The sequence below is a fragment of the Uloborus diversus genome, chromosome 10 (assembly GCF_026930045.1).
Source record: "Uloborus diversus isolate 005 chromosome 10, Udiv.v.3.1, whole genome shotgun sequence".
Taxonomy (NCBI): Eukaryota; Metazoa; Arthropoda; class Arachnida; order Araneae; family Uloboridae; genus Uloborus; species Uloborus diversus.
In genome coordinates, this window is record NC_072740.1 from 53,502,574 (window position 1) to 53,529,983 (window position 27,410).

The 27,410-nt window shown below is 32.9% G+C and overlaps 1 protein-coding gene across 1 annotated transcript in view; it reads right to left on the reverse strand.

Annotated features, from left to right (window-relative positions):
- Window positions 1–27,410, reverse strand: part of LOC129231286 (protein tumorous imaginal discs, mitochondrial-like) — a 44,659-nt gene that overhangs the window by 15,795 nt on the left and 1,454 nt on the right. The window contains exons 3-7 of the mRNA XM_054865574.1: window positions 25,491–25,574; window positions 23,118–23,327; window positions 12,774–12,926; window positions 11,164–11,311; window positions 5,664–5,731 (exon numbers count right to left, since the gene is read on the reverse strand). Coding sequence (XP_054721549.1) covers window positions 5,664–5,731; window positions 11,164–11,311; window positions 12,774–12,926; window positions 23,118–23,327; window positions 25,491–25,574 — 663 coding nt within the window. The remainder of the gene's footprint in view (window positions 1–5,663; window positions 5,732–11,163; window positions 11,312–12,773; window positions 12,927–23,117; window positions 23,328–25,490; window positions 25,575–27,410) is intronic.

Consider the following 27,410-nt stretch of genomic DNA (forward strand, 5'->3'; position numbering starts at 1 on the left):
AATTGTATTTTAATGTCTTGAATATCACTTGATACGATGGTTAGGTTCTTAAAATATAGTGCAACTACCCGAAACTTCAGGCTCATAAGCTCAGATGAAAGATTTCATGTGATGCAGTAATATCCAGGAAAAAAATTTTCCTTCTTCCTCTCCATCTTCCCTTTAATGACCTTCAATCATTGTTTTCATTCAGAGGAATTTCTAAGTACTGATTGTGAACATGTTCAATGTATAGAGAGGTGATAATTGAAGAGGATTGAAAATAGCATTCATAATTCAGGAGTGTTCATATTATAAAGTGTTCAGAGTACAGAGAGGTCAGCCTATGCTAAGTCTATGGAGTTTCGCCGGGATCATCAAAATGTGTTCAGAATATCGGGGCGTTCACATTAGGGATCATTCAGATAGAGAGGGTTCACTGTACATGCATAGGATTATTGTCAATTAAAAGAACTCAAGGGCCATGGAAGGGGTCCGGACCCCCTGGACCCTACCCTTGTGTGAAGCCACTGTTTATAAATTTTTATCATACAATGGGTGATCTTGAGTTAATTTTCTTTATTGCATAAAACTCCCTACTTTAAGGCGAAAAATTGGGAAAAGATCAAAAACCCACATTTAAGTCAAGCCCAGTACTTTCTGGAAAAATTCATCAAGGTTTTCCCAAAAAATTTAAGAAAAAACGTTTTAAAGGGAATGAAAATGTTATGTAATTAACACATGCATATGATAAAAAACTCCTGATTTTCATACTTTTGTGCAAAGAGGTTTTATTTCAACAATCATGATTTTAGTAAAGGGTTTTGTGTTCATGATTACGGTTTTTGTTAATTTGTTCTTCAAATTCCCTTTCCATCAACTATCCGGAAAATTCGGGAATCCTACATTTCTGGCACCTTTCAAGTAGTCAATTGTCTACCGCATTTTATTTCACAATCAGACCATGTAAAATTATATCGGAATGAGTGAGTATTTACTTATTTCGATTTTGTTTAAAAGAGTAGGACTAAAATTGGGAAAATGTTCATGTTTTTGAATGTTTTTTTCAAGAGTAGTTAAGAAAAAATTTTTAAGAGCTTTGCCACGCACGTAAAACAACTCCCCAACTTTCAACCTCATTTTTGTCCTAAATTTCTTGACTTATACCGGAGCATTTACAATACTAATTAACTTAGTGGACAACCAGAAATTTTTTTAAAAAAAGGTTGTTTGGTTGTTTTTGATCATCCGGGATCACACAATTTAGCTTGAAATACCACGAAAATTTCACAAAATAGTTTACCATCTACAAAAAATAATTCCACTCATTTTAACAAGCATCGCATACTCATTCACTAAGATATAAACACTCCCATTCAAAATGTTAATTTATTTTGTTTACCTAATAACAGATTGTTCTGCTAAATTTTCCCAAGCATACAGGAAACTTGACAAAATACAAAAGAAACAATATAATGCACTGAAAAAATCTTTGTGTGTTTGTTTGTGGCATGTGTCCTGGGAAAATGGTAAACCCTAGAATTGAAATTTGACACTGATGTAGTTTATGCCAGGGCTGATAGTGAACCCAAGTAAAATTTGTAAAATTTTCAAAAATGATCAGCAAACTTGCCCCCCCCCCCCCCCCCCATTGTCTTAAATATAAATTTTAGAAGGTTATTTTTTTTTTAAAAATTTCAGTTTTAGAATGTGTTGGCTTTGAAAAAAAACTAGAAAATAGGGAGTCCCATAATTGGAAACATTTTTTAATTTATAAATAATATTTAATGTTGAGAAACACAGTTACAAATGTTAAGATGAAATTGTATTTCTATTACCCCTAGTTCTTGAAAGGCATGGTTTTCCCTCGTAAGTATCAAGGGTAGTATCTCTGGGGAAAGTTTACAATGAATCGTATTATGCTTGCTTTATCGCTCCTTTAAGTTCGGGTGTCGAAAAATATTGGCCTCCAGCTTCATATAATTTTTAGGGTGTCTACTCAAAAAAAAAATTTCAACTTCTCTGACTTTTCCAGGTTTTCCATACCCCGAACAAAATTTTTCCAGGTGCTTTTCAAAGGTTACTTTAGCTACTTTTGCTATTTCTGGAATAGTTGGCTGTGCTTATGTGACATTTTATGCATATTACGTTTATATTTCGAACTATTACGTCCATCCATCCATCCCTCCCAAAAACAAGCTTTATTTTTTTGAGAAACTTTTAAGTTTTTGTTAGGAAACTTTTAAAAAAGTTTCCTTTTTTTAGAGGAACTTTTAAGAAATTACTTCATTAAAGTGTTAGACATCAAATCAAATACATCTCTTCACACAGGAAAGCGGCCAGCCTGGAATCTTATTTAAAAACCTTGCAATTCTGATGCAAGCAAAAAAACGAAACCCAACTTTGCTTCTAAAATTTCAACTGCACTTCAACATTGATTTTACTGTGTCATAGGTATTTGTATTTGGTTCAATATTTGCAACCTCTGCCTTTTGAGGCAAAGATTTTTAAGTGTGGCAAAATGTCTAAAGCCCTTTGTGAAACAGCTAAGCTCTCTATCCCCCAAATCAAACAAAATTTCAGCATTTTTTTTTTTTTGACATTATTAGTTTGCTTGGCTCTGGTTCAAGAGGAATTGTTTCAAAGCATTTAAACATAGGTAAATTAACAAACACATCTCTACAGAGATAAAGAACTACACAAACACCTAAGTAATACTGAAATTGAACAATAATCTGTAAACTAGTTTACCTCCTTATCTTAGTTACTATGAATAGCTTATCTATAACTGGTAGTGGAAAACTAAACAGTTTTTCCATAGGTATTTGCAGAAGCAACCTAACTACCATTGTTAGGGGGGGTAAACTTTTCAACCTCCAAGGGAAACAGAATGAAAGATAGAAATAGAATGCGCAAAACTAGAAAACAAAGGATGGGGTTGAAGAACTTGTTTAAGGAAAGACATATTTTCTTTTAGTAATTTGAAGTTGCACGAATTTCTGACCAAATTTATTTTACTAAACTGCAAAAAAGAAAAACAAATCTTTTGAAACTGGTTATAATTTTTTAAAAACTTCCAGGTTTTCTGCATAGAAAAGTAATTTTTCCTGACTTTTCCCTGACATTTCAAGGTTTTCCATGAGAGTAGACACCCTGAATTTTGGTGCTAGATGTTGCCACACGTTTCACATTGGATTTAAGTTTGGATTAAGCGATGGCCAGTCCATGACATTGATATTATTTATGTTGAACTACATATTTGTTGAGTTAAGACACATGAGTCGACACTTTGTCTCGCTGAAATGTTTGGTCCTTCCAGCAAATTCTGTATTGGAATAAAATGTTCCTCTAATGCATGCTAATAGATTGCCTCATTCTCTTGCTACAAATTGCTAAAAATGTTAGTTGATTAAATCCAAAACAACAACAAAATTCTATGTTTCAACTGGTCAAAAAAAATGTTTTAGAGTGACAAATGACTGTCAACAATATTTAGTACTGAGAAAAAGTGGAACTTGGACGAACCCAATAAATATAAACTTTAATGGCATGATTTAAGCAAACCAAAACGTTTTTCTAGCTGACAGTAAAATGGAGGATCAGTAATGACTTTGGATTGAATGGACAAGCATTTTTGGCAATAGTAGCAAGAAAATGAACTCTCACGACTATTAGCAAATATAAGACGGCCATTTTATTTGAATGCAAGATTTGCTAGGAGGACCACTCTGTGTATTTCAGCAGCAAACAGTGCCTGCTCATGCATCTAACATGACAAATATGTAGTTCAACATGAATGATATCAATGTCATAGACTGGCTGTCGCTTAGTCCAGACTTTAATACAATTGGAAGGGTGCAGAAATCTAGCAAGAAAGCATATGAAAATGGGAGCCAGTGTTTTTCCACCAAGGAACTGAAATGAGCGATAGAGCAAGCATGGTATGAACTCCCCCATATGGTAATGCGAAACTTGATACTTTTGATGGAAAATTGCATTAACTAAGGGTAACAGAATCACAATTTCATATTAACATTTGTAACTGTGTTTCTTAACTTTAAGTATAATTTATAAATTAAAAAGTGTCTTAAAATTTTGGGACACAATACTTTTTGCTTTTTGAAATAAAATCAGCACATGACATTTATTCTAATAAACTAATTCAAACTTGTGCTTCACATACTGTTTATTATTATACATACTAGCTGCGCAGACCGACTTTGCACGGTCTACCTTGAAAATAAAAGTTATGTCAAGTGACACATGTTCAACAATTAGACTTAAATAATAAGAAAAAAAATACTGTAAAATTTCTCATCAAAATAATGATCCTTAAATTTCGTTAATGACAAATCTAAAAGTCCCAAATAAATTAAAAGTAGCCCTCCATTAATGCAACTAAAATCCTTGATCATCTTCTGCTGGCAGTATAAAAAAAAAGGAAAAACATAATCAAAAGGGTAAAATTTTACCTCAAAGCAAAAGCAAGAAGAAAATTTCTTCACAGTTGAGAGAAAAAAAAGCAACACATCTTTCTATTTTCTCAATGGTTTTATTAAGGTTAATTTCAACTGAAGTCATTGGCAAACTATAAATTTCCGATATGATATTGGTGTTCCATTAGGCTTAAAAATGCTTTTATTTTTTTCCTGGTGATTTTACAGCTTTGGTTTTTTTTTAATTCAAAGGAAGTAAATCAGTTTCAGGGGTAATTTTTGGAGACTTTCGAATCGGACTTAAATCAAGAAAATTGGATAATTATTTCAGGTAGAAAGTGCCATTTAACGCCATTTTTGGGTCCTAAAATTGAAATTCAAACAGTACTTCCCTGCCAAATTTGGTTAAGATCCAACGTAAACTGTGGAATTGTATAGGGAACATACATACACACATATTCACAGTTTAATTTATAGAGATGAAATCAAAGTATTCCCATTCAGATTTTTATTCTGAATTGTATTTTATGCTGGAGCCTATATTTTTGGTTTTTAATCATCTCGAATTTGCACAGAAATGTAGCTGTCATGCATACCTTATTGCTCTTATATTATCTTCATCCTACCTTATACATTGTACAAAAATAGGAAATGTTACAAAGAATTTTTTTTTTGGTGGGGGGGAGGGCTAGGTTTGCCATAAAATCAGATCATTCAATCCAATAAAAGAATAACAAACAAGTTTTATCATGTGAAGCAGATCATGTGAACCAGGTTGGCGAAATTGGGTTGCTAAATAGGAATTTATTGCTTTTTCTTTTTTTGGCATTTTTCATGTTCACAAGAAAATGAAAAAAATTTAACAGTAAATTTAATACCAAATAATTTTCTTAAAATCACTTGGTAAAAAAAAACGACTTTACTGACTTAATTCTGTATATACTGACTAATACTGAGCAAATTTTAAAATACGGATTTTTACTGACTTTTTCTGACTAGTTTTATGCCTTACATACCCTACTTAGTAATGCAATTAAAATACCTCAAGACACAGACAACTTCTCATACATAGCACCATGAATTTGAAAAAAGCTATAACACTGAAAGTGTTATGTCACTTTTTGCTATGTAATGCATGTATTAGATTAATCTGCATATCATGCATTAGAACATTTAAAAAAAAAGCTTTGTCTGGTACATAAAATATGACAAGGCAATTAAATTGCTTTAAATACCATTTGAACTTACCTTAAATGTAATGAAAAGTTCTTTTTTCTTTGTTATTTGCATTCTTACGGTTTGATTATCTTCAACACCTAAAGAAACAAAATTTTGAAAAGAAAATTTCACTCTTAAAATATGTTTCAAAAGCAAATATAAAACACCACAAAAATGCGGAAAACACACAGAAGAATGAAAATTCACAAAATATAGCGTGTAAATAGAACTCAACAGGTGTTTTGTTTTTTTCTCTCTCATTGTAGTTAAATATGTTTTCATTCAAAACAAGACATTAAAAAAAAAATTGATTGCAGCTACTTTAAATGTAAAAATGATTCAACAATTTTGCATTATATCAGCAATGATGCCCAATGAAATTCAGCAGCTAAAATAAGGAAGGGAAAGTGGGGTAAGATGACAATTATTTTGCAACAAAAATGTTTCTTCGCTTTAGGATGTGAATTATAATTTTGAAACTTATACCCATGACTTCTTTAAATTCATAAGCTAAATTTAACAAAATTGAAAATCTGATTGTCTCCCTTTGAAATCTGAAAAATATGTCATCAAAAACAAAGAGCGTTTTTCATCATTTTATCCCACCTATGAGGTAAGATGACGAAGGCAGGTGGGTAAGATGGCGAGCAGCTAAAAGTACACATTGAGAGAGAAAAATACACTTTAAAAATTAGTACAAACAGATAAATTGGGAGTACAGTGATCTCTCGCTTACACGCGACCTCTGTTATACGCGTTTTTCTCACAGGCCCGGCCAGCGATATAGGAAAACAATGTTAACTCTTGTTTATTTATACGCGAAACCTAAAATGCACTTTTCACTTACGCACAATAAAAAATGTTCAAGTTTTAGTTAAATGGCCTATCCACGCTTTGCTTATCGGAAGATTTGTACCCTTCTTGATGTCTCTTGGAATGCTTTTACATACCTTTATTCCAATGTTCAAAATGCTTCCAAGAACGCATTTTTTTTCGCACAAGTGTGCAATTCAGGGTGCAGTTAGTCTTGTGATTGACATCGAGAGGAGAGGACGAGTACATACGAAAAGGTTGACGCCCCTAAAAGTCGTGGTCAAGCGGAAAGCATTGACATAGCCTATCGAGGATCTTTAGTATCCTCACAGGCTATGACACTGATCACATGACAATTTTTAGGTTTTCTGGAATTCTCTTATATACTGTGCAGTGTATAAAAAATGACGAAACGTACAACTTCAAATTTTACATTTTTATTAAATTACAATGCATAAATGGAAATTATGTGCGTATTTATTCATTAGTATCAGTAGTGTACTATTAGTATTATTATAACTGTTGATAACTTACTACATTTAAGCTTATTTTTGGGGGTTTTCACTTATGTGCGAATCTCACTTGTGTGCGAAAATTTCGTTGTCCCCTTTGGTCGCGTATAAGTGAGAGGTCAGTGTACCAGTATATTTTCCTCTCCTAAAAAAAAAAAAAACATCCATGCAATATAACAACGGATACAACATGTTCAGAGTATGTTGTCCCTGACAAATAGTTGAACACTGACTCAAAAAAAGCTCAGCTGGATGGTTTTCAAGGAATAATTCTTAACCTCTTTGGGACCGTGATCAAGAATATGCGAACACCAGTCCCCCCCCCCCCAAAGCCTGTGTTATCACATTTGTGATTGGCCTTTTTGTGCTATGAAGCTTTTTAAATAACACCACATGGCGGTTTGAAGCCTGTTAAATTTTCCAATATCATTCTACAGAGTGTAGGCCTTTAATATATGCCTTTGGTTCCATGTTTTTTCTTTCTTTTTTAATATAGCTGCCTAAAAACAAAAGTACACGTGTTGGCGTCTTACAGCTGGATTAGTCATGTAGAGAGCTGCGATTTATGGCTTTTGCTTGAGGAGTTTTTGTTTATATTTTAGGGAATGGAAAGGAGGAATGTTTATTGGTTGAGGGTGGAAGTAAAAATTTTGGTCTTGAATTTGCTAGATTGCATTTTGTATGGTTTGGATCAGTTCATTTTTAATCACCATGGATAAAAGAATGCAATTTTTACGCGAGGTGAGATGTCTAAATTAATGAACAAAGACTGGACTGATATACACGAGGAACGGAAATGTAAGATAAGAGCAAGCGGACATCAAAGCTTCAAAAATATAAAACAGTAATTAGTGTGATATATATATTTCTCACCTTTATATTATATATTTCCATCTTTCACATTTAACATTTGATTGTTATTTTCTATACTTTAATGCAAATTTATACCTTTTACAAACATTAAAAACTTTATTTCATTGCTGAACAATTTTTCTTTAAAAGTCTCAATTATTTTTATAATATCCAGAAAATCTTGCTGTAATATATTCAGGAACTATTACTTATTGTGAACTGTAAATTTTAGGGAATTTAATAGCAACAATGGTTTTTTATGAATTTTTTAATGAAATTAGACTTGACTAAGAACATCGTCCGGTTCTGTGCATACATACACATACGGAGGGCACGGGCCTGGGAAAAATTGTTGATATTGTTCAGTTTGTACCTAGTGTTAATATTTTACATTATGTTTTGATAGAAATATCCTAATTATTTAACTTTAAATATTGGATGTGTCCTTTTTCGCTTGAACTATTTGGATATACGTTTTTTTGCACGAACTAGGTTGGGATATGTTCTCTTTTGCCTGGACAATTGGTTTTCTCAATTTATTCAGTAAACCCCCCCCCCCCCCCCCCCCCCCCCCAAAAAAAAAATTAAATAATACACAGCTTGGTAGTTTTAATTTTAAATGTAATCTGTTGCAATAGCTGCAAATATCACTAGCTGGTGATTTAAAGCCTATGTTAAACTCCCAAAATATTCTACAAAACATTGACTTCTTTACTTGCAATGTTAAATCAACAGAGTTGTTGCATAACTTGAAAAGTTTTGTAACATTAAAACCAAAATGCAAATGAATTCTCTTCAACACTTTGCAATTTTGTTAATTTCTCGTTCTTTTAGCTTTTTCAAGAACTTGCGAACAGAAGTTTTTCCCCTACAGATTTCCTACTAGTTCAATCACCACTACGATTCTCCTTTACACTCTGATTTGTAATTAACTTTTTAGCTATATTACTTAACCTTGTTGGATTCAACTGAATAAGGTGCATAAAAAACTTTTCACACTTTGGAATTACTTTTCGGTTACTACTGTTGAAAATGATATAGTAGTTAACTTTGAATCCATGTGTGCATTGTAGGAGTCACAAGACAAAACTACAGCTTTCCATTCGCTGAAGTGGAATTGTTCTTGTTTGCTTAGGACACATGCAAGGATATGTTCTTTTATGCACAGAACGACAATTTTCAAAGATCTAAAATAATAGGATATGATTTTTTTGAAGTGAAACCAACTACACTATGGTATAGGAATGAGGCTGACAAATAAAAAAAGTCATTACCTCAATTTTTTATTTTTGTGGATATGTTTACTTTTGCATGGCTCCTCCTCCGTTGAGAAATCGGCAGACTTTCAAGGCATTGCTTCCGACACAAATTAGGTAGGTTAAGATGGAGCAGATAGTTACCCGGGGTACACTGTTACAATGCACATATCTGTCTCTGTCCTTCTTTGTTAGGATGTTGGTACACAAGTTTGTCAAACTCACAAGCAGCTATTTTTAAGCAGTTGTCTATGTTGCAGTTCGTACCGTGTTTAAAAAACAACAAACAAAAAAGGTTTTTGTGTGATCAAATGAAAAAATAATTTTAAAGTTCTTAATTTCTTTCCGAGCATATTATATTTAGGTAAGTGATGAGGGTTCTCCTCTTTTTTCCTCAGATTTAGTTACAAATTACTGTTGAGTAGCTTTTGTAAACATAATTCAAAAGACTTACTTGAATTTTCTACTTGGTTTGCCTCTCCGGGGCACTGTGTGACGCTGTATTGACAAACGTTGAGGATAATAAATATGACGTAAGCTATTTACGTAGAAGTGGAAAAGTAGATAATTATTTCAACTTTCCTACTGAATCTGATATGGCAATGGTCAAATGGGATCGTTAAAAGATAGTTCCTCCCACTTATAAATGTTACAGCAAGAAAGACCAAATGTCTGGCAGATGTCTATGTGTTCCCAAAGATTAGACAAGAAATTTAATATTAGTTAAAAATGTTTACAATTTGCTTAGTTTTATTTCTTCTATCATTTTTATATTGTAACATTGTGCCCCTTACTCTGTAACAGAGTATCCCAGATATGGGGATAAGTGTTATGATCTACTGATTTAGTTAAAGTGAAATTTAAGTTAAGTAGTTGCTAATAATGTTCACATTTATATAATTTTAAGAAAAATTGTTATAGTTTATATCCATGCCAAAAGCTGATTAAAGCACTATTTACGACACTACATTCTAGTTCTTTTTTTTTTTTTTTTGTAATACTGTACCCCACCTTACAAAATGCAGAATAGTGGTAAGGGGGCATATTCTTCTTTCATATCCTGGTTGTTTTCTTGTAGGCAGTCTGAAGTTGAGAAAGAAAAGAGCAGGTTGGAAGCTATGAAAGAAGCTTCATGAAAGCAGGATGGCTGCGTGAGAACGTTTGAGGAGTTGGGAGGGAGGTAGTTTTGCTGACTTGGTAAGGTTTGGAGGGAACTCTGGGGAAATAGGAGAATCAATAGCTTGGGCATCCTTTCTTCTCTTTTTTTTTTTTTTTTTTTTGGCTCCAACAGCATCAGTAATGCTATACCAAGTTAGAAAATCTTATTGTATAAATTTTTAGGTACAGAATTTTACTTTAATAGAACAGGTACTCAAAAATGTGTCCGATAAGATAAGATGATAAACAAGCAATCCACTTGCCATCTCACCCCCCCCCCCTCCCCCAGCTATTTGTCAACTTACCTCATTTTGCGGTACATAGGGTTTTTGAATTACAACTTGCATTTTGCAAATAACTAATTTATGGGGAAAATTACTAACTGTCCTCGAGTAATTCCTTATGTTGTAAAGCCCAAAAATTAGTCACAATTAAGAAAAATCCATCTTGCTGGCAACAGCTTGCAAAACAATTCATATCTACATCACTTGCAGTCATTTTGCACAACACATCAGTATCAAAAAGTACTTTGACAGATGTTAATAAAAATACAAGAATTACAGAAATGCTAAATTCGTCATTCAACCCGATTTGTCATCTTAACTTCCTTTAACCTAGGATAAAACAACTTTTTTTTCCTCTGCCAGCAATGTATAAAATAAAAATTTAATACTGATATTTTAGCAAGGGAACACAAATATAAAACAGAGATATTTCCTAACTTTTAATATGTTTATAAAATGTGTATGGTGTAATTTGAAGCAAGTTCAAGAAAACCTTTTAATAAGCTTAAAATAAATCATTGTAATTTCGTAAAAATATTTTGAAACTCATTTTAGAAAATCAGAAACTAGATATCTGATTGCTAGAGATATAAGTACATAATAAAATGCCTATTTAAAAAATAAGCAGTTTTTTTTAAAAAATAATAACACTAACCAGCAGGAACAGGTACAGTAACTTTTTTTCTTTGCACAGTTGAACCTTTCCCATCACAAACAGTGCATGGGTCTTTTATTAGCACTTTGGTACCATGACATCTTCGACAAGTTGATTTCATAATAAAAGGACCCGTTGTTATAGACTCCTGTGTAAAAAAAGCTGAATTATAGTTGAATGGGAATAAACTATACAGAAAATACTAATTCTAATATAAAATTAAGTTTCTGCAAAAATCCCCAAACAAAACAAAATTCCTATAACTTCCAGCTAATATTTACTTCAATTTACTTTCAGCTAAAGTAAAAATTTTAGTAACTTAGGATTTCAGTAAAAATCAAAGGAATTAAAATTAGAAAGTGCATGAGTATAAATTCAAATTTTCATCAGAAGAACAAAAAAAAATAAATAAATAAATAAATAAATAAAAATAATTTGAATTCTTAAATTTTGAATTCAAAATATGTTTTTCGCAATCACGAGTTGCGACAGGACCCTACTCATTGGTTACTACTCTACTCACTTGTTTCTAGACACGGCTCTTGTCCCTCCAAGTCTATCCCCCTGTTGAACGGAGACGTGTGTATTAGTTGTGTATGTGTAAGCTTTTGTGTGTGCGTAGACCTGTGTGTATGCAAGTTGGCATGTGTGAGTGCGTATGTGTATGAGCGCGTATGTGTATGAGCGTGTGTGTGTCTAGGACATGGACGCCTCCGACCAGGAGCGGCTACCGGAGGACGGAGCCGCGCCTGCACGTGGCGGTTGAAAAAGGCACGGAACATCACAGATGGTCAAATGAGAACAATAAGCAATCGTGATTGCTAAAAAAAAAAAACCTTTTCAAACAAATATGCAGTATTGAAATACTCCATTTTTGGACATACATGGGGGATCCAATGATGTAGCCAAAATTTATAGTGTTTGTTTTTTCAATACATTTATTGTTAAAAAAAATTATCCTAAGACTAGCTTAAAATGTACAGCATAATTGTTCCTTGTGATGCAAGTAAAAATTAGACTGGCCAAAATCTGCTTATACATTTGCATGATCTTATTGCAGTTTAAACATTGGGCACCCTTAATAGTGATATATTATTATACTACAATAACTGCCATATGGATAAATCACTACAACAGTTGATGGTCAAATATTTTCAAAATATCTGAGACAACTAGAAGCAAAAGCATGTAGAGACAAAAATAAAAGTTTGAAAATAACTGCTGCAGATGAGAGTGATAACACCGATCAGCTTTTTGGTTAACGATGTTAAGCCCTGCTAGATGCTGCTATTGAGATGGATGCATCAAGCCATCATAATTTGGAGCTTCCAGAACTAAATGCAACCTTCACCATTATTGGCTGTCAAATGGTGATCGTTGTGTTTAATACAATTTAATTCAACAGAGCACCAATAGTGGTATGATTACTAATTCAACATTTAATGAGGGTTACTGTATTTTTTTTAAGTTGAGGAAGTTTTGATCATTCTGTAATCTCATATATCAGCGTATTTTTGGCTGATCTTTTTTCATTTGCCACTCTCTCTCAAAAAACATCAAACTTTACAGCTCTGCTTGTTTCAACATAAGTGTTTCTAAAATATACAAACCATTCCAGTGCCATTGCAATATGAGCATTTTTGTGGCTTCGTTCCTGGTTGGCATCTATTGCCTTGGCAACTAGGACATGTGTCAGATATGGAAATATTGATGTCTTTATTTATTCCCCGTGCTGCTTGTTCAAAGGTAAGATTCATTACAACCTATTAAGAAAGTACAAAATAACAATCAAACAAGGGAAAACAGCAATACTTTAAAAGACAGCAATATACATAGTGCAGTGACATTTTTTTAACGCAGAAGCCTGTATATTGCACAAGGAAAAAATAGATCAATGTACACAGGGAATACAAATAAATGCTAAATTGAAGAGCTATGAAAAGAAAACAACAAATAAATACTGATACACAACTGGCCAATTCTATTGTAACAGATTAGCTATTATAGGTAACAAATTGTCCTTGCAGTTTTAAAATAGTACTAAATACGTATTTCAAATGCAGTCATATGTTTCAAAATGATGATAAAAGTTAGATTAATTTAATCAACTTGAGAGAAATACTTAATAACAGTATTTATTCATTTAAAGATTTTCCACAACATATATAGAGGGTAACCGAAGGAACCGGACAATTTTTAAATGAACATTACTCGTGTTTTTTTTTTTAAAGAAACAGTCAATTTTTTATATAAAACTATGGGATTACATGCCATTTGAAGTGCATATTAAGAATGGATGATAATGTCAGACAAATAGTGAAATGAGCCTTGAGCCTCAACAATCATGATGATTATTGCATTTTCATTATCTTCAAGCAGCACTTGAGTTTGAATAGTTGAAATGGTCTTCTCATTGCTCATAATCTCTTGCCTTAAGCTGCTGAACAATACACATTTTGTACCGATGACATGGCAAACTGTTTTTCCATATTGTGCACACTGATTCATGACTTAAATTTAATTCACAAGCGTGTCTTCATGTAGACTGCTGAGGGATTTGAGTCAACTATTCAAAATTAACCAGCATTTCGGACAAGCAAGGGTTCTACAGTGTTCTTAATTTAAACTCTAATTTGAGTTTTTATACACAGTTTATTTTCTAACACTCTTAAGATTCTAAAAAATTTAATATTATTTATTTCCTTAAGTTAAAATGTTTAACAATTATTTGCTCTCCCATTGGATATTATGTTTTAGTTACGAAATAAAATAATAGTCTGTTACTTTTACATAGTTAATATGTTAGGGAATTAACATATTATTATTAAGTTATGGGGGAAAGTGGTCAATGGGGTAAAGTGGTCATACGTCACATAAATAGCTATAGCTTGGAAATTAATGTTCGAACGAATATGAAAATTTTATTTTAGAGTAGGGCAGTTAGAAACTACAGTTTGAATATAAAATTTTACAACTGGGAAAATTTTATTCGGTAAAAAAAATATTTTGTGTGAATATGAAAAAATTTTAAAATCTAAACACCTCTTTTAACTTCCTTGGGAAATTTTGTTTGTTAGAATTATGAACAGATTGATAGCACAGGAAGCTTCCTACATGTCTTAAGAATGCTTAATCATTAGCAGTTAGCTGAATCTATTTTAGATAATATTTTAGAACAATTTCAGTAAGATGGGGTAAAGTGGGCATAATATTTGGCTTAACGAATATTGTTCTTCTAATGTGACTTAATCTTTGAGTATAAAGCAGATATGAATTAAATATTAATTTCACTTAATATGTATTGTTTTTACAGTAAACGGGGCTAAATATATGTGTATATGCGTATGCATACGCATATACTCGTGTGGGCATGTATATAGACGTATTCACATAAATGCACCAATACGTATATGGGTATCTGCAAATATTTTTATCTATACAGATATACATCTGACACGTATGTACTCGCTTTTACTCGTATGTATACGAACACTTATATACTCAGGTAGACACGTATATACATACAAGCATATGATATACAAGTATACAGGGTGAGTTTAAACTCTTGGAAAAATTATTAAAAGGTGTTAGAGGGGAGGATAAGAGGCAAGAATCGTAAGGAACATATGGTCACAAGCAAAATGATTGACACGCTACATGCACGCAATGTCAGAAACTGATGGATGCAAAACAGGTCACAAATTTGTTACACAAAGACAATTTTACACAACATTTTAGGTCTTAAGAAAGCTTTAAAGTGATTGATGAAATTTGCGGTTTTCAGCTGTAATACATGCGTCGCAATCACAAAATACTCTCTGTTGCGATGCGTGTATTAGAACTACTACAGGCCATAACTTTTAACAATTGCTCTAAATATTTCTTAAAAACGAAAATGTTGAGTAAAATCATCTTAGTGCAACAGATTTGTGACCTGTTTTGCATCCATCAGTTTCTGGCTTTGTGTGCATGTAGCGCGTCCGCGATCATAAGTTCCTTATGATTCTTTGCTTCTTACCCTCCCCTCTCACACCCCTTAGATTTTTGCCCAAGAGCTTGGATTCACTCTGTAGACATACATGTATATAAGCATATATACTTGTGCATACATATATGTACTGGTGTATACACGTGAATGCATGTATATACACCATTTCATGTATATAATTGTGTTTACACGTATACATACGTATATACTCATGCTTCCATATTTATATACGTGAGCAGACACGTACAAACATGCACTGGATGCATCCAAATTAACTTGTGTATACACTTATGTATGTACCCGTATGTACACTTATATATGCGTATATACATCTACTATTTACACGTATATACTCAGGTATGCACGTGTATACTCCAGATACAACTGCATTAATGCACATGATATTCGTTTATACACGTATATACTTGTGACACATATATACACATGACACATATACTCATGTAGACACATATAAACTCCTGTAGGTAATCATGTATACATGCTTATATACTCGTGTATGCATATATATACTTGAGTAGGCAAGTACATGCATGTATCTGATGTCAACATACAGTGCGACGCAAAAGTTTAGACAATGAACAAATTCACACAGATTTCGAAATCTATTTATTCAGTTTTCCTAAGACTACTTTAGTGTGCTATGCATACTATATAATATTTATAGCAATGAAAAGTTGACTAGTGGATTTTACAAGTTTTTACATTGTAACAAAAAATTAACATTGTCTCAAAAGTTTAGACACAAAAGAAATAAAAATTAAATAAAACAGTTTTAAAATCTGCTTGTGCATCCATTCTTCCTTATTAGTTCATAAATATGAGTTTCCATCGAAGAAACTAAATCTTGCATGGTTTGGGGCTCAATTTCGTACCATACTTCCTCAATAGATTTCTTAAGTTCCAATACAGAAGTGTATTGTATACCATTGCTGTAAACTTTGCGACACATGACGCCCCAAAGATTCTCTATAGGGCAGGGATAGAAGTGACATTTGCCAACAAAAATATAGGAAAATATAGGAATTTTCTGAAAAAAATATAGGAATTCGATGGAAAATATAGGAATTTTCTGCAAACAATATAGGAATTTTTCTAAATAATATAGGAATATTTTGAAAAAAAAAGGATATACAGGAATTTCGATAACAAAGCTCGCCAGTATGACATTTTTTTTCAAAATGCAATACTACTATTCGATTAAAAACATGTAATTACACTACCTGACATAAGTGCAATACATACGCATAAATAAGTCTAAAAATACACACAAAATCAATTTTACAAACAGTAAAAGAGCGTAAAACTGTAATTTGTACTAAACATATTAAGGCATACTTCTTTAAAAATAAAAAAAAAATAGACGAAACTTTTTGCAGATGAACACAAATCTTTCTTAAAATAGTTGTGTCACTAATCTAATTTTTAATGAAAGATTTTGCATGATCCGATACTGCGATGGGCAAGCTGTGCAGTAGAATGAAATTCGTGAAGTTCTGTTCTAATTTATGTTATCACTTGACAATGCAGTAAAAGCCAAACTTAAAGTTTTATAAGTTGTTGAAACATGTGCTATGCTGAAATCAAAGTCACATGTCACAGTAATATCAGGGGTCAATCCAGGTTTCATTTTTTAAGTCCCCGTTATGCGAAAAAGCAAAATATTTTTTGTGAATTTTCTTTATTTTTGTGAAAAAGAAATTATTGTGAATTTCCTTTTCTTTTCTAGAAAAAAGTGTTCAGGTAAAAATTTAAATGTATGCAAATTAAAAATTTAAATGTATACTGTGTTTTTTTTTCAGAAAAATCTCTGATATGATACTTTTTGACCATTTTTTCCCCTTGAAAATCCTGACTTTTCAGTACCAAATTCGATCATAGTTGAAATCCACGATTTCCCATGACTTTGAAGGACACCCAGTAAAATATATATTTGATTTAGAAATATTTGGTCATTAAAGCAAAATAATCCAGACCTAAAAAACTTGGTGGCCACCACTGTCCCAAAGTTTTAAAGTACAAAAAGTGAGGGGGGGGGGTTAGTTTTTACTACTTTCATAAAAAAAATTAATAAACAGAACCTTGCACTTGTTTACAAAAACATGCATTTTGGAAAATTTAAGTTAAAATAGGTTTTTAAATTACTTCAAAATAAATAAATGAGAAGTCGTTAGGAAACTGCATTTTAGTAATCAAAACCGTTTCTTTAAGTTCATACCAAAGCCTCCAAATCAATGAGGATCGAATGCAATTGTGCAGATAAAATGAAAACTAATGCAGGGCTCTCAACACATTTTAGTTTTAGAAAAGGGTAAAAGAGGACTAAAGAGGACCAGTTAGGATTAAAAAGAGGATCTTGAGAGGACCATTCATTTAAACACAAGGAAGCATCAAAAGGAAAATTAGCTGCCTGCTGCTAAATCCCTGAAAATAATTTGTTAATTAACCATAATACTGATTTTTAATGATACAATTCCTTTATCACCTTCTGCACAACTGATCTTTTTATCCATTGAATAATATTATTTACACAAACATTTGGATGGGAGGGGGGGGGAGGCACTTAGCGCAGCACTTAAGGCAGCCTCCATAGAACTAAATGGGCGTAATGATACATTTTGAATTGAACCAGGGATGCTGGTAGTCTCACTGAAGGATAGATGAAGCTGTGTTTCATCTTTCTATAGTTTAAAATTATTTTTGTGTTTTTCTGTATTGTAATGCTTCTTTAATAGCATTTATATCCCTTCTCCACCGATATGAATCCATCACACACCAAACAGATCTACTGTATTGAAAGTTTCCCTAAAAATGTCTGAAATTCTCAATCACAAAGAGAAGCAGATCACATGAGGCATAGTTTTGCAATTTTCATATTCAAAGTATATTTTCAAGAATCATAAAGCTTACATTAAAAAAAATAATCCATGATTGCAGGTTCATGAGTGCTTTGAACTTTTATGGGGGGGGGAAACAAATTCCCCCCTTTAGCAGGCATCATGCCGCCTGCCTTGCCTAGTGGTCAGAGAAGTCTGACTGCGATAGGAAGGTTCGGGTTCGAATCCCGGCTCGGGCATGGACGTACTTTCTCTCTCCTGTCCTTGTCCCCTATAAACGGGTCCTTATGGCATGTGTGTACTGTAGAAGTCGGACTTCACACCAAATTACTCTACAGTTGGAAAAGTGAAGCAGTGCACCTCAAATTGCCAGCCTACTTGGCACACGACAACAACAGCAGCAGGCATCATGACAATGAAATGATGTACAAATTCAACTTCATATAATTACATAATTCAACTTTGTTTCATATACAGACGCTACTTTAAAATGTTATGTGCTCAATTGTTTAAATTTAATACCCCTCCCCCTCCCACACAAAAAAACAGTAATAACCGAAAATAAGCTAATGATAATCAAAATTATGTTTGGAAAACTAAATAAGCTTGAATTAAACAACACAAAAAATATTAATTTTTTAGTTATTTAAGTAAAAATTTAATCGAGTTAATCTGACGTAGCATGTCAAAATAACTTCTAATTGCCATAAATATAAAAATATTTATAAGATGCAAAAAGATTGAAAGCTCAGAGAAGCAAATTTTCACGAACCAAGTTCAATGTTGGCATGCTTCCCATAAAATAAATTTATTTATTTTCTACTAAATTAAACCTAAAACATGCTAATCTAAGTTGGAATATGGGAAAATAACATTCGATTGGGCAAAATATTTTAATATTTACATGATTCAAAAAGATTGAAATTTCAAACATTAAAAGCAATTTTCCGCGAAGTCCGAGTAAGTTCAATGTTACCATGGTTTCCAAAATAATTCCTACGTTAATTATTGAAATTAAATGAAAAATAAGCTAATCTAAAGTAGTATATGTCAAAATAACTTCCAATTGTCAAAAACATCTAAATGCAGAAAAAACACAAGATGCAAAAAGAATTAAAATTATTTTCCGCGAAGTCCGAATAAGCTCAATGTTGTTATTGTTTTCAAAATATTTCCTTCGTTAATTATTGAAATTAAACGAAAAATAAGCTAAACTAAGGTAGCATATGTCAAAATAACTTCCAATTGTGGAAAACATCAAAATATTTACAAGATGCAAAAGGATTAAAATTTCCAACGTGAGAAGCATTTTTCTGCGAAATCCGAGAAGTTCAATGTTGCCATGGCTTCCAAAATAATTCCTTCATTAATTATTGAAATTAAACGAAAAATAAGCTAATCTATAAAAACATATGTCAAAATAACTTCCAATTGTCAAAACATCAAAATGTTCACAAGATGCAAAAGGATTGAAATTTCAAACACGAGATGCAATTTTCCGCGAAGTCCGAATAAGCTCAATGTTATTGTTATGGTTTCCAAAATATTTCCTTGGCTAACTATTGAAATTAAACGAAAAATAAGCCAATCTATAGAAACATACACCAAAATAACTTCAAATTGCCAAAAACATCAAAATGTTCACAAGATGCAAAAGGATTGAAATTTCAAACGCGAGATGCAATTTTCTGCGAAGTCCGAATAAGCTCAATGTTATTGTTATGGTTTCCAAAATATTTCCTTCGTTAATTATTAAAATCAAATGAAAAATAAACTACACTAAAGTAGCATATACTAAAATAACTTCTAATTGTGGAAAACATCAACATATTTACAAGATGCAAAAGGATTGAAATTTCAAAAGCGAGAAGCATTTTTCCGCGTCCGAGCCGAGTAAGTTCAATGTTGCCATGGTTTCCAAAATAATTCCTTCATTAATTATTGAAATTAAACGAAAAATAAGCTAAGCTAAGGTAAGCACATGTCAAAATCACTTTGGATTGTAAAAAGAATCAAAATATTAACAAGATGCAAAAGGATTGAAACCTCAAACACGAAAGCAATTTTTCGCGATAAATCATATCGAATATATATGTTCAGAAAATTGCACTAATGAAATATTTTTAAAAGAATTACAAGCACAATCCAAACAATAAATAAATTCAAGCAATAAAGAAACTTTTTATACTTTTTCAAGGTTTTCAAACACTAGAAAATGTGTGTGTGTGACCTTCCCCTCCCCCCCCCCCCCCCCCCCCCCCCCAAGAACTTTTCAAGGTTTTTCATGAGCGTACGAACTTTGTTTAACACGCGCTGCGGCGGAGTGCTTGGGAGAACTTTTAACGAAATGAAAAACTTTTAAAATCTGATATTTAAGTAAAAACAATATAAAAGCGAACTAATCAGACCATAATGTTAAAAGTCTAAAGCGGACTTTACCATAAAACACGGACTTTGGCGGGAAAAGCGAACCATTTGGGAGCCCTGCACAGTAGGAAAGATAAAATGGCGGCTGCACGTGGACCGCGGAAAAGGTGGTAGCCAAAAGTCGAGGGGAAAAGTAAAAAAAAAAAAAAGGAATCGGAAACTGAAAATATAGGAAAATATAGGAATTATAGGAACTTTTTCAGAAATATAGGAAAATATAGGAATATAGGAACGCTGCGATGCCTGCTATAGGGTTGAGGTCTGGGCTACACGCTGACCAATTGAGAACTTTTATATTATTTAAATTTAACCAAGATTTTGTGTTCCCTGCAGTGTGAATTGAAGCATTGTCTTGCTAAAATTCCCACTGAGGGCCCCCCTATAAGCTCAGCAAATGGTAGGAGATTACCCTTTAGTGTCTTAGTGTAATGCTGTGATGTTTGGCGACCACTGGTAAAGGTCAAAGACACTTATCCATTGTAGCAAAACGCTGCCCAAACCATCACAGAACCACCACCTTGTCGGCGACTAAAAAAACATCTGGGATCCTTCCGTAAGTCATGCCAGTACGATGTCCAGCCATCTGGACCATCTAGATTCCACTTTTTTTTGTCGCTAAATATTGCTGATATCCATTTCGATCCATATGACATATGATTTCAAGCCCACAACATTTGTTGTGATTTATGATGTGGCTTTAGCGCTGGTTTCTTTTTCATTTTGCAGTGAACCATTGTCCCTGTTTCCAAAATTTGAATACGAATCGTATCCTTTGATACCGAAAGCCCAAAGGAGCTTTGAACTTCCCGAAAAGTCATTTGTTGGGTACTTGCTACTCTTTGGATCTGACGATCATCCCGTTTATTCATCACATGCGGTCTCTCAGATCTGCATTTTGCTTTATAATTGCAGTGACTTGATAAAACTCGATAAATAGGTTTCTTTGATCTATTAATAATAGCCGAAATTTCAGGAACAAGCTTACCTTCAGCTTTCAACTGCCAAATCTTAGTTACCTCATCCGCTTTAATCTGCTCAGCTCATGGCATCTCGACTACCAAGTGTTATTGTTGGCAGACCTTAAGTACAAGAGGTCTGTGATGTCATCTCTTTTAAATTTGCATATACGAAAAAAATTTCACAGAAACTCATAACAGAGTCTAAACTTTTGCAGCAAGCAAATTTCTATTTTTATCCAAAACAGTATTGTTAAAGCATATCAAACAATTGTATTTTTGTTATGGTATTTCAAAAGAGTGTTTCTGAATATGTTTGAAGACTTGTATTTCTACTATCGCAATTCTAAATTCTACAGCTAAAGAACATCATTGTCTAAACTTTTGCAACGCAGTGTATTCACTCATATAATGAACGTGTTTACTCATGTTTACATGACACATATACTCTATATACACACACGTCTATACACACATATACTAGTGCATATACTTGTAACAAATATTAGGGTTCTTTATAATGGTTTTGCATTTATTCTTAACTATGACCACTTTCCCCCACCCCATGGAGTAAAGTGGTCATAAATACATAGGGAAAAGAAAAGGCTATAAAACTAATTAAATCAACATTCTTTTTCCTAAAATTAAAGTAATGTTCTTTAATAATGCAATGTAAAATAACAACAAAAAAAGTTGAAGTGTGTAAAGAATTTATTGTATTTATTATCCACCCGAGTTGAAAACCTACTGTTTTATGACCACTTTACCCCACCCGATTCTACTAAGTACTAATTAAGTAAAAGAACTACTAGAAATAGAGCATTCATACATTTAACTAGAGTAGAATTTCATTTAGCGGAAGTGATGAGGTCCAAATCTCCTTTGGAAAATCAAAAATTCAGGATAACATAGAGCAATGGTGCCCTACCTTTTTTTTTTTCAGCCCTGGGCCACGCCTCGTATTAAGATGAATTGCGCAAGACAAAAAAGATATGTAATTAAATTTTTTTCTAGATAGCAGGGGAAAACAAAGAAAATTAAAGACAACTATAAACCAAAAATTACTATTACTTCAAGCTTATTTTATTGTTACATAGTTTGCATCTGTTTCTAAGAAGCCAATTTAAGACAACTTGGCTTCAAATTTGCAATAATCACTCATAACACTGAAAGAAGATGATCAGTTGTTTTGGAAGGTCTCAGAATATATTTTTAGATTCTTCACTTTGAACATAAAAATGGATCCATGGATCAGCTTTGCAGACCACATATGGCTCGCTGACCAAAGATTGGGTACCAATGACATACAGGATTTTAAAACGGCTTAGGAAAGTTCAGAAACTTTCAAAATAACAACTAAACATGTTTAGTTGTTACGTAACATAAAAGCTTCTTTCAACATCAATATTTCCATTTAATGCTGTAAATACATTACATTTAAATCTTATTCTAAGGACTTTTCATTTTACTCAGCCAAATTTTTGGAATGCAGACAATTTATCTTTAAAAAAAATTTATTTTATTTATTTATTATTTTTTAAAGATATCATTTTCTTTTTAACATTAATACACCCACATAATTTTTTACAAAATTTCTTCTCTTCCATCAACTTTTCCATAACTCTGACAGGTACCTCAAATATTTTGGCATAATTGAAAAGGGTACAAAAAACAGAAGTATATGAGCGGTCACTGATGATGAGAAAAACTACGAAAGATTAAACCTACTTCATGAGAACCAAAACCAAATTCTGATTCTGCATAATCGGATTCTGGGAACCCGGTTCGGAACCCTTGAAATATGTTTCTAAACAGCTCTTCAGGATCCATAGAAGAGGAAAAGCCTTGAAAGCCGCCACCAGCAGGACCAGATCTTGCATAATCTTCAGTTGTGCCCCACTGATCATATTGTTTTCGTTTGGTTTCATCACTTAAAACCTTAAGATAAAAATAATCAGTATATTTCAAAAAATTAGATGCAAATTTTTTTTATTTTGCTTCCTCAGTAATTACAGAAACCTACATTAAAGAGGTTTAGCATGTCAGAGGTCAGCAAAAGAACAATACTTGATTTTTAAAAAATATTATCAAAGCTCACAAAATGTGGTTGGTTCATCATTTCGGAAAACTTTGAGAGGCAAAGACGAAAGGGGAAAAAAAACAATTATATTAAATCACTACATGACCCCTGAGAACTAGGAGTGTAAAATTGTAGAGGTCACAAAAGGTATAGGTCAAAAGGCGCCCATATGGGGGGGGGGCAAGTGGGGTCTCAAGCCCCCCCCCCTTGAAATTAGAACTTCCTTGCTTTTAGTACTTTTTTCTTTGCAAAAATGTAAAAACATTTCTTCTCCAGCAATTAATGAATAAGCTATTAAAAATGTCAAATTTTAATAACTCTCATCTCTACTGAAATCAGTTTCTATGGGGGAAATATCCTGCTGAACCATGGGTAAATATCCGAGTCTCCCCTTTAAATTTTTGCATATGGGCGACCTTGGGTCAAAAAATGCAGCATGTCATATATCAGTGAATATTAGTCAAGGTCAAACTTTTTGTGTTTAAATTGTTTTGTATGCCTGTTATTTCCCAAACTATCACTTTAGGGATGGGGGGAGGGCTATATAAAAAGTTACATTTTGTATTTTTCTTCTTTTTTTTGCTGCAAACTACTCTGTAAGTCACAGTCAAAAACTTTCAGACGTTGCTGCAATAACACATAGAGCTTTGGACCCTGCTTACATACTCATGAGACTAGTTAAAATGTTTGAAACAGGCTTATATTTATCACCATGGGTGCAAGTTTGCTGATGTGCTCAAGACGGAAAATATTTTTAGTAAAAAAAAAAACAATTGAGATTTTTAATACTAACGAAACCGATCTCAAAGTAGCTTTTTCTTTGTATTTGGCACTTTTAATTTCCATGCTTTCAAAATTTTTCTCGTTTATGGTTTTTCTTTTATTAATTTGCAACCATTATGCAGAAATGTCGATGCTATGCAGTGAGTTTGCAGTAACAGAGCTTCCTTAAAAAAAGAGAAACAGAGCATGTCTAAAAGCCATGCCTCCAGCAGCACATAGCAAACAAAACAAGCCCATAGCGAAAAACTGAGAGAATGTCGATGTAAATTTGTGGTTATAGAACGGTATGATAAATAAAACATGTTCTTACAAATACCTAATTTTCCTTTCTTTTTCCAAGTAAAACCTGAAGAAAAATCATTGAATTGGTTTCCGTCTCACCCTTCATCTCAGAAATTTCATCAAGATGGAAATCCCTCCTAAGACGGAAGGTCTTGCACCCATGTTTATCACCCTATATGCAATTTGTATAATGTAGAATTGTGCAGAATTCACCTAATATTTTTTTGGTTATCTTTAATTTTAATGATTATAAATCAATGCTTTATTTAAAAAGAGGATTGTATTTGGGTAAGGTATTGAATAAATAATTACAGCAGAATTTTGTAAATTCACTACTAAGTAATACAATTTAAATACTTTTATGTCCAAAAGTAAAAATATTAATACAGTGAAGCACCGTTTTTATATATATTTAGGGGGGGGGGTATTTTTTTTTAGTTTTATCATTTACGTGTTGCTATGGTGTGATATGAAATTACTCTAATTAAAACCTTACCTACAGACTTGGTGCCCCCAAATGATGGTACCCTGGGCCCATGCCCCATGTGTCCATGCCTTAATCTGGCCAGGTTCTTAGCTGCTTTCTTGCTGAGTAGCGTACTTAATACGCCGTCTGTGTTCTTAAAGGTTAAGTCTCCTTCCTTGCTACAAGTATTTATATAGCTGAACTTTTCACCTTTATAACCCATCAGAAGAAATAAAACAGGTAAAGTTATACTCTCTCCTAGCTCTAAATCAAAATCATTGTCATAAAATTATAAAAAAACAAAAAACAAAGGGGAGGGTTCTCCAGAAAAAGGTGGGAGATGGAGGGAAATTGGGTCATGTTTAGATTCAGGAGGTCGATTAATATAAGAAATATCAGGAATATTGCCACAAGAATAATCCATGCCGCCCAGTGTTTTTTAGAAAAGTAATATATAGTTAATCATTAATAAATACAGCCCTATAATTACTTCATATGCTTCAGAAACTTCTTGAAATTTTCTTTCGGCTTCTGGATCCCCTTTATTTATGTCTGGGTGGTTCTTTTTAGCTAACTGAAAAAAAGATATATATAAATATACATATATTATCAAGAAAAAAATACAGACTGGCAAATACAAAAATGTTTAAACAACCTTTTGAATTGTTAGAACAGTCAACTCTTGTCTTGATAACTCCAAGTCCAAAGGGACTGGCAAAAGTTTTTTGAGTTATAAGAAGTTCCCACAGCCTTTTCAAGAGGACCCAATGAAAACTATGAGATGCAGGAGTATTCGAGTTATATAGCTTTAAGTTACAGAGAGTTGACTGTAATAGTCATAAGCCAGAGATGTCACTCACATATTAAAGTTTTCAGTAGTAATTTTAGAAATTTTCAGTATTTATCAGTTATTCTTCATACCAGACAAATACAGATACATCACCTATTCAATATTGGAAGAAACGAGATACAAAGAAAAAAATAATTTAATTAAAATATGCATTACAGTTAGAAAAAAAAAGGATGTGTCTTCCCTCTCTCCCCTTCCTAAAGAAAAAATGAAACTGAAACAAGCATGTGATTAGGAAAAAATGAACAAATAAATAAAAATAAAAATCGCCCCCCTCCCCCTTCCCATAAAGGGAAAAAAACTTAATCTATGCATTTTTCAACTCCAACAAAGTCTCCCCCCCCCCCTTCCAATTAAAAAAAAGTTTCATTAAAATACACATTTTAGTTTTAAAAATAAAAAATCCAACACCGCAGAAGAAAATAGGTTTTTATCAAAATACTCCTTATGCACTGAAAACGAAACAGAAATTCTAACCTTCCCTAAAAGTGAAAAAAAATATTAAATCAAGTACACATTACAACTGGAGCAAAACAAAAGTTCCCCTTCCACAAAGGAAAATGGATGAATTTAAAATATGCATTTAGAGCGAAATAAAAAAATCTACTGTTTCGCTGAGAGAAAAGATTTTTATTTGCATTAGCACCCCTATAGGAATAACGACCGAGTAGGAGTAGCCGAGTAGGAGTAGCTATAATTCCGTACAAGTCGCTACAATCTACAACACAGCAAATAAGCAATTCTTTACTGGCTGAAATATAAAAAAAGTGTGAAAATATGAGCCAGCACAAGTCTGTCAAATCAGCACTTGGTGGCATCACGCACAAACAAACATGTGCACTGCGAGAAGCAGCAAACACAAAACTTCTTCTCTTTGTTCTTTGATCAACACAGGGTTGCTACAAAATCGCTCCATGAGAGGAGAGTTCCGGTTAGAGCCAGTTTCTATTAACATCTTTTCTTCTAATCTCTGATACATCAGACTACCACAATCATCAGTAATCGCTCGTTTCGGCACTCGGCAAAGATTTTTTTGTAAATGCGTCAAGTATTTAAAAATGATGGCCAGTTACTATTTTTCCGAGCAGAATATCCACGGTCTTTTACACTTTAAAAAAAATCGGTAATGATTAACTGAAAGTAGATAAATGTGCACATTTTAACTTAATAAGTGCAAAATCTATTTTTAGATATTCCCTATTTCTCTCTTCCTCCTCGCTTCCAATGACATCAAATCTTCATAAGTCACTGAAATCTAACATGTTAAAACCTGATTTTTAGATCTACACTAGTTACTGCTTCAGATCTACACAACTTACTGATTTTTAGATCTACCGTTCTTACTGAAATCTTCACTACTTTTGTGAGTAAACAAGTGACCTGAACTAGTCTTGACAATATTCTTCTCCTCTCACCTGTCTTTTTGGTGTAACCTAGTTTTATCTGTTGCAGGTTAAGCTGTTTGCACGCTTTGCTCACGTATGTGTGTAATCCTTTTGCAATAATGAGCGATAATTTTTTAGGTTTTACATTCACTGTTATCGTTTTAGCTAGTTTAAA